At 46.9% G+C, this 16811-nt stretch overlaps 1 protein-coding gene across 2 annotated transcripts; it reads right to left on the bottom strand.

Annotated features, from left to right (window-relative positions):
• Positions 1 to 1087: 1087 nt before the first annotated feature.
• Sf3b1 (splicing factor 3b subunit 1) lies at positions 1088 to 16261 on the bottom strand. 2 transcript variants are annotated; one of them, XM_065220376.1, is made up of 7 exons: positions 16216 to 16261; positions 15645 to 15919; positions 15451 to 15577; positions 13949 to 14028; positions 13651 to 13875; positions 2332 to 4521; positions 1088 to 2259 (listed from the first exon to the last, which is right to left on the bottom strand). In XM_065220376.1, the coding sequence occupies exons 1-7, from the start codon at positions 16241 to 16243 to the stop codon at positions 1195 to 1197; spliced, it is 3990 nt and encodes a 1329-aa protein (XP_065076448.1). In that variant the 5' UTR covers positions 16244 to 16261; the 3' UTR covers positions 1088 to 1194. The 2 variants fall into 2 exon arrangements, with proteins under 2 accessions (XP_065076448.1, XP_065076449.1); XM_065220377.1 differs by lacking the exons at positions 15451 to 15577; positions 15645 to 15919; positions 16216 to 16261 and adding an exon at positions 14238 to 14543.
• Between the last annotated feature and the right edge of the window lie 550 nt (positions 16262 to 16811).

Genomic DNA, 16811 nt, shown 5'->3' with positions numbered 1-16811 from the left:
GAGTGCCGTTTACCATGTTTATAGATAGAGCTGGAATTAGGGCGTAACAGCTATTGTAAACAATGACTTCTCTCCAGGATTTCTCGAAAGTCATGGCTCTCCCTGGCAAATCGACAGCACCATCGAGTAGGGGAAGTCTTCCGCTACTCGATGGATGTTTGTTTGTGTAGGCGTGCCTTGAATTCCTAGAAATCATTGAGAGAAGTCATTGTTTACAAAGGCTGTTACGCCCTAATTCCAGCTCTATCTAGGTTTGATTCCGTAACGCTTCACCACTTCGTTGATCAGCCAAACGACATTCAGAATTTGGGAGCAACGAACCGCGAGACACGACCGCTATGGGGTGTTTACACTTATGCTCCCCCCTATTCTGCGAGTCACGTGACTCTCTCTCACCGGTGAGGTGACAATAGTCACCTCGTGTGAGGTGACTCTCCATTTGATTTGCACGGAGAGTCACCTCACACGAGGTGACAATTGTCACCTCACCGGTGACAGAGAGTCACGTGACTCGCAGAATAAGGGGGGCTATTTCACTAGCGCTAATGAGCCAGCTGCTAGCAAAAAAGCTCACCAGCATAATGTAAACAGGGCATCAGCGTCTACCAACATGAGATTTCAGGAGCAACTAGCACTAGCAAATCCGCACAGATGTAAACACCCCAGTAGGATCTGGAATAGGATTCCACTGCTTGTTGTTTTGTTTCTTTAAAACAAAACATGTGAACTGTCAAATTAACCGGGTTGCCATACAAACAAAAAACTCAGTCTGATGACACTCTCGGCACAGCTGCGGCACTCTGAGAAAAAAGTTGGCGCATAATAAGTGTGTAGAGTGACCACCCTGGACTAGAAAAATTCTACGGTGCCAAGCGTTTCAGCGACGACTAGGGTAAAAGCCCCTATAGTTGCGGTACGTTGGAAGCGTTAGGTTCCTATAATAGTTGTGTATTGAGTCTCCATACACAACTATAGGAACCTAATGCTTCTAATGTACCGCAACTATATAGGAGCATTTCCCCTAGCCCCCTTATCGCGCACACATTTCTCCAAAGGAAGTTCTTTCACAATGAGCGACCCACTCGACTCCGTCGTAACACTTTATTGAAGAACTACAACTGCTTGCTTGACCGTACACACGATTAAGAATGTTCCAATACATAGCCTAATGATAAGATACCTCTTGTTTTTGTTTTAAAGTGAATAATCCAGCTCATAGCGAATGTACTGATTCTGCGGGTCGTTCGAAATGCGTGGATAACCGACGATTAATGCATCCTGAGATCCGATATAGAGGGAATTGTAGATCTTCCAGTAGACGTCTCTTACCTTCCGGGCCGGATGGAACAGCCCTTGCAGAGTGTATTGGAGAATTTTGATTGGTCCCAGTGCTACCCTCAGCCCCTCGACGGCATCCATGAACGCTTGCACCAAATGCGGTGACGTCTCGAAGATATTTGGCCACACGTAGTTCAGCAGATGGATCAGTGCATCTTCGCAGCCGAAACCGTAAACACCCAACGCCATATGTTTGATAGCGGCGCAGGCCGTCTGCCGATGAACCAAATCTCGATCCATCAACGCATCCTCCAGCAGCGGACAAACGGCATAGATGTAATCCTTACCCATTTCCCCAATGTACTCGAACAAGAACGAAAGCGATTTGAGGACACCGTTCTGGACGTTCAACTCCGGAACGCGATATTCGTTCATCAGGGCTGGCAGCACGGTAAACGGCCGACAGGTTTCCGCCACAATGGCAATAGCAACCGTCGTACAGACACGGTTCTGTCGCTCCTGGACCTTCAGATTGTTCAACAGCGTAGCCAGCACATCATGCGGGCCAATGGCCTTCGCAATGTAACCGAACGTATTGACCGTTGCTCGCCGGATGGCTTTCTTGTGGGCCTTGAGCAGCTCCAACAGCTCGAAACAGATTCGCATCCACTCGCGAGCCGACACGTACTCCGGTCCACGATCGGCAATGCGACCCACCAGATCGATACAGTTCTCCTGAACCTTTTCGTGACGATTCTTCAGAATCGGTGTCAATCGCGGCAGAAGATCCTTGATGGGCGGAGTCATCTTGGTCATACCGATCACATTGACGATGGCCTTGAGGGCACCCAGGATGGAACCCAACACTTCCGGATATTCTTCACCGAGGTACTCGTACAGCACGACGCCCAAATGACCCATCAGCTTCTCCTCCTGGCAGGTCTTCATGACCACGGCGATGCGGGAGATCAGATCCGCTGCCTGTAAACGGAGGATAAGAAGAGAGATAACATAGGTTAGAACGGGACCATCCTAAAGTAACACCGCACTCACCTGTTGTCGCACTTTCGCCGATTTGTTGTTCAAACGCCACAGAATGGTACCGCAAATCTGCGGCAAGTACGGTTTTACCCGTTTGCTCAGCTGGTTCACAATCGTGCCGAATCCATTGAGCATGACCACATCCTCCGTGGTCTGTTCCTGGAACGCGTACAGAATACCGTCGATCAACTGTTCCTCCAGCCGGGAATCGATGTCGGCCGCCCCCAGATTTCCCATAATCTTCTCGATCGTCTCCATCACCATCTTCCGATACTGTTCGTTTTCGTCCTTCAAATCGTCCACCACTCGGTTGATGATCTCCGATGCGCCGACCTTGTTGGCAATCTCCACCGTCGTATCCACCAGCTGCCGGTAGTTGCGCCGATCCAGTGCCATTCGGTGATTCCAGAAGTGCTTGAAGAAGTGCGGTAAAATTTCCTCCTTAATATATTGCGCCTCCACACCGTCCGTAGCGCAGCACTGCTTCACGACCTTCAGTACAATCTTCTTCATTTCCTCATCCGGCGACTGGAACTCTCGAATCAGAATCAACATCACTTCTCGGGTGTAGTAGTTGGCATATTCGGCGTCCATCAGCGGGATTAGGTAACCGATGGCCTTCAGGAACGCAGCCAAACCCTTACCGCGATGTGTTCGGATACCCTTCCAGAGGGGTTTCAGAACGGAATCGAACGATTCGATACCGTACGGGGTGGCGGCTTCTGCCAGGGCTGCTAGGGCCAAAGCAGTGATCGTACGGACCTTCTGCTGTTCGTCGACCAATCCATGTTCGATAATTTCCACCAGGGATTTTAGATGAGGAAGGATGGCACATCCCATCAGGATGGCAATCTGCTGAACGATCTTGATACCGGTGTGACGAGCCTGCCAGGACTTCTTACTCTTACAGACGGCCTTCAAGAAAGGCAGTAGCGAAGGGATACCGAGAGCCGAGGCAACCACGGCGAAAGCACGGGCCGTGGTGTTACGCACGTACTCGTCAATGTTGTCGATATCGGGACGCATGGTGGAGATCATAGTGGCCAGACCGGCTGCCTTGGCCAAATTGGAAATGATTTCACGACCTTCAACGCGAGCGTAGTAATCTTCGTCGATCAGCAGTGGCTCAATGACGACCAGGATTTTGTGGACGTACGGGCGAACCAGATCATCCAGTTTGTACAGGATTCGATCGATAACTTTGACCAGCAAGTGACGTTCCTGATCCTCCAGCGTGGGACTCATGAGCAGCGGGAGAATCTGATTGAACAGCGGACCGGCACCGAACTCTCGAGCTTTGTCGGTTATCTGACGTAGAGCGGCTTTACGCATCGGGGGAGTTCCGTTTTTGATTTTCAGGAGCAGTTTCATAATTTTGCGTTCCTTCTGTTCCTCTGGGCTGAGAGCTTCCTCATCGACATCGAGCAACAGTTTGTCAAAGTACTGGGCATCTTCCGGTTTCATGAATGGAAGATTGCCCTTGGGTTGGTTGTCGATGAATTTGGCGCTCTTGTCCTCGGCTTGCATGAAGAATCCTGCCGGGGTTCCTGCCATGGGAGTCGGAGTGGCGATCAGCTTTCTAGCAGGAGTTCGAATCGGGATGTAACCGGCCGGTGGTGGTAGGACCTTGTAGCCTGGCGGGAACATGGCGTCCAGTTCGTCATCGCTAAATGGCCTGTTTCTTTCGTCGATTTCCTTTTCCCAGCGGTAGGCTTGCAGTTGTTCCGGTGTCATCGAAGCCAAATGTCCGGGGGTGGGCGTAGCCATGGCCATCGCTTTGTGTCCAATGGGGGTTGTTCCGCCGGGTGTCAACAGCGGCGTTGCATGCCCGGGTGTGGCATGCGGAGTCGGTGTCATCACGATCGACGGTGTCATAGCCGACGGGGTCGCATTCGACGGTGTTTCATCCCAACGGGAGCGTCTCTTCGAAGCCGGTGTAGTACTGTCCATGGCGCTGTCACTGGGGCCGCGGTCGGCACGTGGCGTTTCGGCCCACGAGTGTCCCGGGGTTTCCCGTTCCGTTTTCGGAGTTTCATCCCACCGGTTACGGCGGGTGGATTTCTCCGCCGGGGTTTCCCGACCCGGTGTAGTGCCGGAATGCGCCGGAGTGGCATCCCAGATGCGGGCGCTCGGAGTGGCTCCGGGAGTTTCACTACCCTTGTGACCCGGGGTTTCGTCCCAGCGATGGTCCGCTGGGGTTTTCTGCAAAACGGAAAACAGGAATTAGTGGATGTTAGACTTAAGAATGTTAAAGTGGATGGAATGAAGCTCTGAGATTGTAGCGTGTTTTCCTATACTTAATAAATGGTCGGACAACTTCTCCCCCCCCCCTCCTGTTGCGTGTATTAGTTAATGCCGGATGGACCGTATTATAGAAATCCAGTGGCAACTTGACTATTTGGCAAGAACGCATCCGTACTACAGGAATCTTGACTGTATATTGAAAATTTCCTGAAAATTGCCTTTAAAACACACTCCCTTGGAATACTTCCAGAAATTTCTTAAAGTTCGCTTCAGCATTCAGTTGAAACTTCAGTTGGAAAATCATTTCTGAATTCCCATGGAATTCACCTACAATTTCCCAAAAAATATTCATCTGAATCCAAGGGGTAAGTCACTCAGCATATTGTGCCGAAATTAGATTCGGCTCATCCATCGGCACACCTTCGATATACCTTCGGCACAATCTACACTGCCTACATTGGATTGTTGTAAATAAACTGGGAGCACTGCTGGACAACTGTCGTTGAAGTTGTTCACAACATTACCTGCTGTTTGACTGTATCTTCAGGTACGTCAACACCATTCTTCCCAAACATCCCCGGGACTTCACCCTGGACGAAACTGTTCGGTCGACAGAAGTCGGTTTTTCATTCCCGTTACCAGTGCCTCCAGTATGCAAAAAGTGACGCGGATGACTTCACATCGTATGCTGAACAAACACTGTGAAGCGTTTCAGCTGTCCAAGCTCACACCGGACCAATTCAAAGCTCTCCGTTTCGTCTGTGGACTCCAATCGCCACGGGATGCGGACATACGAGCTAGGCTGATCTCGAAATTGGAAGCCGACGAAACCGCAGTCAACGAATTGGGAGAAGCCACCAGCAAGGTAACCCTGGAGAACCTCGTGGAAGAATGCCATCGCGTGGCCAATCTCAAGCAGGACACATTGATGGTTGAGAACAAAGAAGCACGGAACGTCAACATTGTTTCTCGTAACCAGAATAATCCTACATCAAAAAAGAACCAAAAAGTGCCGAAAACGCCATGTTGGAAGTGTGGCGACCAGCACTATGTTCGTGAGTGTCCGTTCGCTTCGCACACCTGTTCCAGATGCAAGCAACAAGGACACAAGGAAGGTTATTGCAACAGCAACAAGAATGCGCCGTCGAAACCGTTCAAACAGGCCAAATCCAAAGAGAACGTGAAGGCAAAAAGCATCTACACGATTCGCAACATCGGAAGCAAGCGGAAGTCCTTCCCGGTCGAGCTCAATGGTGTAGCAGTCAAACTTCAACACGACTCGGCGTCCGACATCACCATAATCTCGGAAGAAACATGGATCAGCATCGGACAGCCACCCACTCAACCGACGGAAGAATCTGCAGTTACAGCGTCTGGTGGCAATCTCAACCTTCTCGCTGAGTTCCAGACCGAGATCACCATCAAGAATGTTACCAAGACTGGTTGCATTTTCATTTCAAGTAGCGCTGAACTCAACGTTCTAGGAATCGAGACTATGGATCTGTTCGATTTGTGGTCTGTGACGATAAGCAGCTTGGTCAACGTCGTACACCAACGTTCTGATCAGTTCACCAATCAACTCAAGCAACAGTTTCCGGAAGTTTTTCCAAGCACGCTGGGTAGATGCACAAAAGCGTAAGTGAAGTTGTATTTCAAGCCTGACGCACGTCCTGCATATTGCCCGAAACGACCAGTAGCGTACGCTGCACTCGCCAAGGTGGACGCAGAACTTGAGAGGCTCCAGCAAAACGGTATAATTTCTCCAGTTTAATTCTCGGACTGGGCAGCACCAATAGTCGTCGTACGCAAGTCGGACAATGTATCAGTCCGTGTATGTGGCGATTATTCGACGGGGCTGAACAACGCGCTAGAATGTGACCATCATCCACTGCCTCATCCTGACGAGCTCTTTGCGGAACTAGCTGGAGCACATTACTTCACTCATCTCGATTTGTCTGACGCTTACCTACAGGTCAAGGTCGAGGAGGAATCGCGAAAGCTACTCACGGTCAACACGCATCGTGGACTGTTCCAGTATAACCGACTACCCCTGGGAGTCAAGTCGGCACCCGGCGCTTTCCAGCGCATCATCGACAGCATGGTGGCCGGCATCCCTGGAGTCAAGCCGTATTTGGACGACATCCTCATCGCTGGTCGCACCAAGCAGGAACACGATCGCAGTCTCTACGCTGTTCTCGAGCAGATCCGTGAGTATGGCTTTCGCGCGGTCGTTTCGCACTCTACCAGATCAAGTTTCTCGGACACATCGTGGATAAGGACGGTATTCGGCCTGACCCTTCAAAAACAGAAGCCATTTCCAAGATGCAGTCTCCGAAGGATGTCCAGCAACTCCGTTCCTACCTCGGTGCTGTCAACTACTATGGTAGATTCGTTAAGCAGATGAAGCAACTCAGGGCTCCTCTGGACAGCCTCCTCAAGAAAGATGCACGCTGGAACTGGACCAAGGATTGCCAGAAGTCTTTCGAGCAGCTCAAGGCCATTCTACTTTCCGACCTGCTGCTTACACACTACGACTCGTCCAAGGAAATCGTTGTTGCAGCAGATGTATCGAAGTACGGCCTTGGCGCTGTCATCATGCATCGATTCCCGACCGGTGAAGTGAAGGCAATTGCGCACGCCTCGCGCTCACTGACCCCAGCAGAGATGAACTACGGACAAGTGGAGAAGGAAGCATTGGCCCTGCTGTCACCCGTTTCCACAAAATGCTGTATGGACGACACTTCCTCCTGCAAACCGATCATCAACCGCTACTCAAGGTTTTCGGCTCAAAGAAAGGTATTCCTGTTTACACAGCAAACCGTTTGCAGCGCTGGGCCTTGATACTTCTGCTGTACGATTTCGACATCCAACACGTTTCATCGACGAATTTTGGCTATGCAGATTTTCTATCCCGGCTAATGTCATCGCAGCATAGACCAGATGAGGATTACGTCATAGCCGCCATGTGCGTCGAATCTGAAGAAAAAGCAATTCTCGACGACACCATCAGCAACCTTCCAGTCACGCACCAGATGATTGTGGCTGAGACGCGAAAGGATCCAATTCTTCAGCAAGTGGTGAATTTCCTTAACGAAGGTTGGCCAGCAAATGCGAAGCAAGTTGCTGATTCTGATGTCAAGAAGTTCTTTGCCAGACTGCATCGTGGACACCCACGAATGGACCGAATGAAGTCTCTGGCCCGAAGTTACATCTACTGGCCTAACGTTGACGACGATGTGGAGCAATTTGTCTGTCAGTGCACTACATGTGCTGAAGCAGCAAAGTCCCCGACAAAAGCAACCTTGGAGTCATGGCCTCTCCCGGACAAGCCATGGCAACGTGTCCATATCGATTTTGCTGGTCCGATCCATGGATACTACTATTTCGTCATGGTAGATGTTTTCTCTAAGTGGCCCGAAATTTTTCGCACTCAATCCATTACCACAACTGCAACCCTGAATATGCTGCGTGAAACGTTTTCTCGTTACGGCAACCCAGACACATTGGTCTCAGACAACGGAACGCAATTCACCAGCGAGCAGTTTCAACAGTATTGCCGTGCAAATGGTATCACCCATCTCCGCACTGCTCCCTACCACCCGCAGTCCACCATTCCTGGTCGAGTCCTGGATTCCTGGTCGAGTCATCGAACGGAAAGGTTCCGTCAACTATATCGTTGCACTGGACATGAACGGGAGACCGAAGCTGGTGAGGTCGCATGTAAACCAAATGCGCCCTCGTCACACTTCTGATGATCCAGAGCAAGCGACGCAGTAACTACCATGGGAAATCCTGCTTGATGAAATTCAAGATGAAGCTGTACCGTTGGATCCAGAAGTGCCATTCAATCACGATGTCCCTATTCCTGTTGGTTCCGTATCACTCGAAGCTGACGGTCAAGTGGCAAGTACGTCTGGCGAAAATCCTTTTTCGACAATCGATCATGAACCTGCTGCTCAAGATGGAGAACTTCAGTCCGCACAAAAGCCCGTGTCATCTGAAGCAGTTGGAGACTTTATTCGACGTTCTGTACGAGAATCAGGAATTCCAAGATGGCTCTCTTCCTATGACATTTTCTAAAAGGGGGAGATGTAGTAGGCCTTGCCTGACTGTCATAAGTTAGAGATCGATTCTTTATCCGACCACCAACCAAGATAGACGTAATAAATAGTAGCTCTTAACAACAGCTTGTTTTTCTTGTTGGCCTTGGTTACGGATATAACATTAACCCTATCTAGAACTTGTACATGGAATACGAAACTTCAAGACATTGAATATTTTTTTGATTTTGGACTTACTCAAATTATGTAAGTTTTTTTTTTTAACTCTGTAAAGTGAGAAATTATGTAAGTTTTTTTTTTTAACTCTATAAAGTGAGAAATTAAGTAAGTGTTAAATTCAACATTCAATGGATTTGATTGTAAAGCTGTTTCTTTAAAACTGATTGATTGCCATGTCTTAAAAACGTTTGGGTAAATTGCTATTGTGTTGATCTACAAATAAGCATGTTTTTAAAAAATAGCAAATTTAAAATAGCTTTCTTATTATAAGCCTGGAATTTATCCGTTAAAGATCTGGAAAACTCAGGTAATTTTATTTAGAAAGATAAGTAGATAAAGACGATAAAACGTCACAAAGCAAAGAATGATCAATCTTAAAATAAATTCACACTAAAAAAGTTGAAAATAGTGACTGATTACAAGAAAAAGTGACTTTAGTGACTTGACTTTAAAAAAGAGACTTTTTAGTGACTGGCTAGAAAAAAGTGATCAAGTCACTAAAAAGTGACTCGCTACCAGTCCTGTGATCGTCCCTGAAAAGAGATTCGAACTCTCCCTAAATGTATCGTTAATCCAAAAGACTGTTTTTCAACTTCTAGAATAACACTGAACCAGTTAAAGTCGTCTCTTTAGTGAAAAAAGGCACCGACCCACTATCGATGAACTTCATCTCCTACAAGGTCGGCATTCCAATGAAACTAAAAGAGAACGCTTTGAACCCTGAAACTTGGCCACAGGGGATTGTATACAGAGAATTCGAGGATACTCAGGCGAAAAACAATGTGTGGCTACCTCCTGATATCCCAGCACTTACTGCTGTTCCAGAGACTATTCCGGGTGGCTCTCCAACGGGCACACCGTTTGGGACACCAGCACCTCTCGATATGCCAGCCCCTTTAGGTATACCCAGTATAACAGTCACCCCTTAATCCCCTCATCTGACGAATCAACAATGCCCCCGAGACGCACCGTAGAAAGTCTGATGGAAGCCCCCGATCGCCCCAACACAGTCCCGCCTACCGCCGCCTTCGTTCAACATAGTCGTCTCGGCCCTGTAGTTGGTGGTGGAAAGGGGGTCTTCCACCATGCTTGCATAGGCAAGTACCTCTGTGATTTAAGTTTATCGTTGCGTGATGAGTTCTCCCATACTCAGGTTATTCTGACCTACTACTAGGCACGACTTTAGATGTGGATTGAGGGTCTCCCAGCTTGCTATATTAGGCAAGTACACACTTACTAGCAAACTTTCACTGCCTGATGATCATAATTCCAGTGCCTTCAACTCACCTCAAACATCTGCCAGTCGGCAACATGGAGCCACCACAGTCAACTGCACTCCGGGACGCATTCTTGCCGTCCGCCCTGAGGAAGCCCCTATTCCACTCATCGCAGTCGAGCCCCTCCTGCCAGCAACCAGCAGTCGTCCCGGCCCTGCGTTTGAGATGGGAGAAGGGATCTCCCACATTCCTGTTATTGGCAACGGCCCTACTCGAACATCCTTCCTCCGTCAAGTGACATTTACCAGCTCCCAAATGCAACTACACGCTGAACCTTCCGTTGTTCCCGAACAGCAGAGGTCGGACATAACGATTTACTATCAGAACGTTGGTGGTATGAACGGCCTCGTGGAAGATTATCATCTGGCCGTCATGGATCACTGCTACGACATTTTAGTTTTGACCGAAACATGGCTCAATTATCGAACCATTTCAAACTATGTCTTTGGTGCTGGTTACGAAATATTTCGCTGCGATCGAAACACGAATAATAGTAGGAAAACTACTGGGGGAGGCGTCCTTATCGCAGTTAATTCCAAGCTGAAAGCAGAAGTTATCGAGGACGATTCCTGGAACAGGGTTGAACAAATGTGGGTGGCTATTCAACTTGGTGATCGTCAATTGCTTCTCTGTGCAGTGTACATTCCTCCAGATCGAACCCGTGACTTGGAGCTTTTTGACGCACATTGTCGATCCGTCTTGGCCGCTTCAGACAAAGCAGGCCCTTCCCACGAAGTTATTGTTCTTGGCGATTTTAACCTACCGGACATTGCATGGACTCCAACCCATAGTGGTTTCTTTTGTCCTGATCACGAGCGTTCATCTTTCCACGTAGGAACCATCCAGCTCCTGGACAGTTATAGTACCGCAATTCTGTCACAAATCAATGGCCTGTTGTATGAAAACAACGGCACCCTGGATCTCTGCTTTGTGAGTGCTCGTGATACAGCTCCTTTCCTCTCCACGGCACCCGAACCTTTAGTCAAGGTAGTGCATCATCACCCTGCTTTAGTTATCGTGATCGAAAATAATATTGTCCATGATTTCACCAGCACTCCAAACGCTGTGTCATATGACTTCCGTAGAGCTGACCATTGCAGTATCGTCCATGTGCTGTCTAATCTAGATTGGGAGCATATTCTAGATCCTGTAGACGTCAACATTGCTGCACAAACCTTTTCTCACGTCTTGGCATATGTCATTGACAGACACGTTTCCAAAAAGATCATCCATATCGACTCTCGCGTCCCGTGGATGACGAAAGATCTTCGCTCGTTGAAAAGAACTAAGAAGGCTGCTCTCAGAAGATTTACTAAACTCCGCACACTGCCACTGAAATGCTACTATGTCAGACTCAACCACGAGTATAAGCGGTTAAGTCGTCTCTGTTTTCAACGCTATCAAAGGAGGATTCAACGGCGTCTAAAATCACACCCGAAATCCTTCTGGAACTTCGTAAATGAGCAACGCAGGGAAGTCGGCTTACCCTCTTCCATGATTTTTAATGGTGAAACTGCTGGAAATCAACAAGACATTTGCAACCTGTTCTCAGCCAAATTTGCTAGTGTGTTTGAAGCCGAGCAACTCTCCGCTAATATCATTACTTCCGCGGCCAGTAATGTTCCTTTGATCAACCAAACGCTCAGCATGGTCGAAGCCACTACAGATACGATTTCTAGAGCAGCATCTAAACTTAAGACTTCAACTAAGGCTGGACCCGATGGTGTTCCGTCGATTATTCTTAAAAAGAACATCACTTGTCTTTTAGGTCCACTGCGCCGCATATTCCAGCTCTCTCTTTCCAGCGGCATCTTTCCGTCTTGCTGGAAGACTGCGGATATGTTTCCTGTTCATAAAAAGGGAAGCAAACGCGACGTAAACAACTACCGGGGAATCACGTCGCTGAGTGCTGTATCAAAACTTTTTGAATTGGTTGTCATAGAGTCCCTAAATGCGCATTGCAGGCAATATCTAAGTACAGATCAACACGGATTCATAACTGGGCGTTCCACAACTACGAACCTGCTGTGCCTAACGTCTTACATCACACGACAGTTTGATTGCTCGGACCCAAACGGACGTTATCTACACAGATCTTACGGCAGCCTTCGAGAAGCTGAACCACGAAATTGCGATCGCTAAGCTTGATAGGCTAGGGATCGGTGGAAATCTTTTGAGATGGTTTCGTTCATACCTCACGGAGCGCCAATTGACAGTAACTTTGCAAGCTTCTGCGCGAAGTCCGGTATACCTCAGGGCAGCCATCTGGGACCATTGGTATTTCTCCTTTACTTCGACGACGTTCACCATGTTATCACAGAGCCACGATTATCGTTTGCAGACGATCTGAAAGTTTTTCTGCGCATCCGCTCACTCGCCGACTGCCGTTCTCTCCAAAATCAGATTGACATCTTTGCTGACTGGTGTAGTCTAAACCGACTGGTGGTCAACCCAGCTAAGTGTACAGTTATTACTTTCTCACGCAAGAAACAACCGATTATTTTCAACTACAAACTACTAGGCACGACTATCGAACGGGTGCACTGCGTGAAAGACTTAGGCGTTTTTCTAGACTCAAAGCTGACATACTCACACCATATATCGTATGTCGTCGACAAAGCGTCCAGAACGCTTGGCTTTGTCTTCAAGATTACTAAGAACTTCACGGACACTTACTGCTTGAAATCGCTCTACTGCTCTCTCGTTCGATCTACGTTGGAATACTGCTCTGCTGTCTGGAGCCCGAACTACAATAATTAGGCCGAGCGAATTGAATCTATGCAACCACGTTTTCATCGCTTCGCGCTCCGTAAGCTGCCTTGGAGATACCCACTTCGTCTTCCAAGCTACGAGAATCGCTGCCAATTGATCAATATCGAGCCCTTACGTATCCGAAGAGATGTTTTCAGAGCCTTAACCGTCGCCGATACTCTGCAAGAAAGAATCGACTGCGAAGCAATTCTGCAACAAGTGAACATTAATGTTCAACCTCGATCACTACGCAACAGTCTTATGCTGAGACTTCCACTTCTTCGAACTAATTATAGCATAGGGAGCGCTATTTACGGCTTGCAGCTAGTGTTCAACCGAGTAGCGTCGATGTTCGATTTCCACTTGACACGGAATATGCTTCGCCGAAGATTCTCTGCCTTTTTTGCTGACCGAAGGCACTTGATATCCAACAGCTAAGTGTAAAATTTAATTTTTAGTAACTTGACAATGCTTTCCAAGTTATTTTCGTTTGTAACTGTAGTAACTGTAGTATATGTATGTCGTCTGTATAATCTGTACTTTTTTTACAACACATCATTGGGACTATTTCTAGTCTGTTGATGCAACCATAACAAATAAACAAATAAACAAACATATTTTCCAGTGTGCTTGGCCAAGTGGCTCCAGAAAACGAAAATATTTAGACATTCCACTTAATTAGGGACTATTATAATACAAATAAATCATGTTCCTTTCCGTTTTCGATGCGATATTACAAACTTTTTTCTACTGACTGGGTGTTGTCGACTGAAACTTACCTCAGCATCGCCCCACGTTGGCGTCGCCGGTACGGACGACAGCTTCTTCGGCGGCACGAACGTTTCCTCCACCGTTTGATCCCAGCGGCCACGTTTCTTCGATTCCAGTGCCTGTGCTTTGCTGATATCCCCATTGCTACTGGAATTGATGATGCTGCTACCGCTGCTGCTGCTGTTCACCTTCAGTGTGCCGTCCTTTGCCTTTTCCTGGATCTTTTTGCGAAGCTGGCGAATTGGAAGCAAAATGTGGATTAGAGTGGAAATTCAAACTTTAACTTTTGTTTGCTAATAGGCATACCTCCGCTTCTTCCCCCTTGAGCAGCTGCTCGCGCATAATTTCCGTATAGGAACGGGACCCAACATCGGGAGTTTTGCCGCCTGTAAAATATCCAAAATAAGCAAACAGGATACTTCTGATGAGTAATTCAGATCTTGGAATTCAATCTTCTTTTTCTTTTAAAACATCTAACTAATACGAACGAGACATAACTTGAAATTAAACTTCCACTCTAGCTGGAGAAAATAAAATTGGCGCGAAAAAAGAATGGTCTTAATTTCAAATTTCGTCCCGGCTCGATGATACGTACGTGCTCCAGCCAGATCCTCAGTGCGCGAAACATTTTTTCTGCCTTGCTGTTTATTTGCAAATTGTCTAATAGCTTTCTTTTACTTTAGAACAAGCTGAAAATTATTATCGTGTATCATTATTTCTTCTCGGAACAAAACAGGCAGAAAAATGTTCACGTTTTCATTTGGCTATTATTTGGGAATTGACATTTTTATCGGGTTCCTAAAAAAATCTCTGTGATTAATAATTTTCTGTTCTCAGTTAGAATTAGGCACACACTCGCATCCGCAATCTCACAAATCCCAAGCTCTGGACACTGCCCTCGGTATTTAGTTTCTTTTTTTTTACTTCAGCGATCGGAAAAGGAAGAACGATTGAAAGTTCGGGGAGCGTCGTTAAGCAAGATCGGAAAAATTTGGAAGCTCGTTTCTTCATTTTCCAATCTCCGAGGGAGCGCCGAGGGAATATTAACCTGAGACATTTGAGAGAGCCTTCCCCATCGGCGGCGGTCTCATACTGACATGGTTGTCCGCAAACCTGCATGGTAAGTGGTTTTCGTTAATCAAAAGTGATACAATTGTACATAGGGGGGAGGGAGGTGTGAAAATAAATAAAGAATCTGAACAGAAAAAAAAACATATTGCTGCACAGCAAGGATCTAACTTTAAGATGTTCGTCGCATTTACTAGACGTATATTCACACTCGCACTCTGAGAACGGGGATATTCACAGTCATTCGAAATTTCACTCACTTCCAAAGAAAAATGCTTTGCTAAGAGATATCAGATGGAGAACATGTTTTTGATCCGTCTGATACCCCAAGCAAGAGTCAGCAATTCAAGCGACGGAACACGCCGGAATTTTGGACTGTTCAGTTTATAAATAAAGCGATTTACATTTTTTAAAATCTTGACTAAAAGCTGCCACATTGAGTTCCAAAATGGCATCATAGTACACTAGGAATATACAGAGAGTACGTGATAACATCGACCTAATCGAAAATTACTCCCAGCAGCGGGTAGCATAAAGAAACTACAAGGACTTGTGACATGTAATTCCCATTTACAGCACTCCAGAATCCTTATCTCATTTGTATCCCGTCATTTATGACCTATTTATAAACTGAACAGCCCTAACCAACAAAATACAACAATGTCAACATTCTTAATCAACTAACAATGTATACTCTTATCGCCTAGGAGAAAACATAGACAACTCAAATCGAAACTTACCGTCGGCGAATGGATCGATACGTTCCGGCGAAATGACCAGCCGTCTTCGCTTCTGCCTGTATTCATCTTCCTTCTCGCCGACCGTCGGTCGGCGGCGATCCGCAAACGGATCGTAATCATTTTCCGGCTACAAAACAAACAGACAGACCGTTACCATCTCAAAACCGGAAGCCGAAATGCCATCGTCTACAAACCTGCGCAACGTCGTTCAGCAGTGCAGCGGGAGCGGTGTAGCCGGCCGGGCGGTTACCCCGCCCCATAGGAATCCCATCGTCCTCGTCGTCATCTACGTCGTCGTTCGGAGCGATCGAGGTGACGTAGCCCTCGTACTTGCCCTTTCCGCTCGATCCATCGTACAGCTCACTGTCGTAGTATCCGCTTTCCAGCAGCCCTACGCCTTTATCTTTGGCCGCTTCCGCGCTGATTTCCTTCTTCTTCGTCTGGATATCGCGGATTTGCGCTTCGATATCTGCGTTGAAAGAAAACGATAAACAATCAATAATAAATTGTCAACCTTGCCAAAACGACGACGGCGTAAACAAACGCGAATGTTCAGCCTACAGAGGGGGAGGTCGAAACAAACATGGCTACGCCACCCGGAGCCGAAAAAGTCGGAAGATTTAAACGATTGAAATCGTATAATTTTTCGCTATTTTTCAACAGGTTTCACTTCGTTTGCGTTCACTACCTTTTGAACTTTGGAATTTAATAACTTTTCGCTGAAAATATAGTGATTATACAGCAAAAATAATGAAAAATACGTACCTTCGTGCGTTCGTGGTATGTTCTCCATTTTTTCACTTGCACGTTTTGACAGATGGCAAGAATTGTAGGGATGTTCAAGATTTGTTTCATGTTTTCTTGCATTCACTTTGTAAGGTTCCGCGGCTTCGGTTGATCGTGGTGATTGAAATATTTCAACTTAGGTTAACCGCACTCTTGATCAAACGAAATTCCAAATACAGTCGAATTTCGCTCGTTGGGCTATGTTTAAGTGGGCTACGATTTAGTCCGGATTCCGTTAGTTGTGCTGTAGTCCACCTAAACCGAAGTCAAACGCAAAAATGCTAGAAAAAATCTATAACGATATGGGCGAAATGTCTTCACGAGAAGCTTCGCTATTTTTACCTAGTGTTTTACCAATAATTTTAGAAAAATCAAAACGCGCCGAAAAACCGAAACTTCTGGCGGTAATAAGCTTCCCACTCAGCAATACTTTTCAAATTTGTGAGCGGGTGAGACTCTTTAATATTTCAGATCAGATATATAAAAACATCAGATAACTTTTTAGAAATCAAGGACAGCGATTTGATTTCATGGAACATCGTAGTAGCAACAATCAATTCGAAACTATCGATTTT

This window comes from Ochlerotatus camptorhynchus, unplaced genomic scaffold (assembly GCF_037179485.1).
Source record: "Ochlerotatus camptorhynchus isolate MF236.1 unplaced genomic scaffold, CSIRO-AGI_Acam_v1.1 ptg000125l, whole genome shotgun sequence".
In the NCBI taxonomy this organism is placed as follows: domain Eukaryota; kingdom Metazoa; phylum Arthropoda; class Insecta; order Diptera; family Culicidae; genus Ochlerotatus; species Ochlerotatus camptorhynchus.
Note: the sequence above shows the minus strand (reverse complement) of the source record. Positions and strands in the feature narration are given on the sequence as shown.

Excerpts from the sequence above, each read along its gene's own strand:
- Sf3b1 (XM_065220376.1), bottom strand. The coding sequence starts at position 16,243 with ATGGAGAACATACCACGAACGCACGAAG. Across the intron at positions 15,578-15,644 it reads TGCTGAACGACGTTGCGCAG|CCGGAAAATGATTACGATCC; the intron begins GTTTGTAGACGA and ends TTTGTTTTGTAG. Across the intron at positions 2,260-2,331 it reads CGGCGAAAGTGCGACAACAG|GCAGCGGATCTGATCTCCCG; the intron begins GTGAGTGCGGTG and ends CTCCGTTTACAG.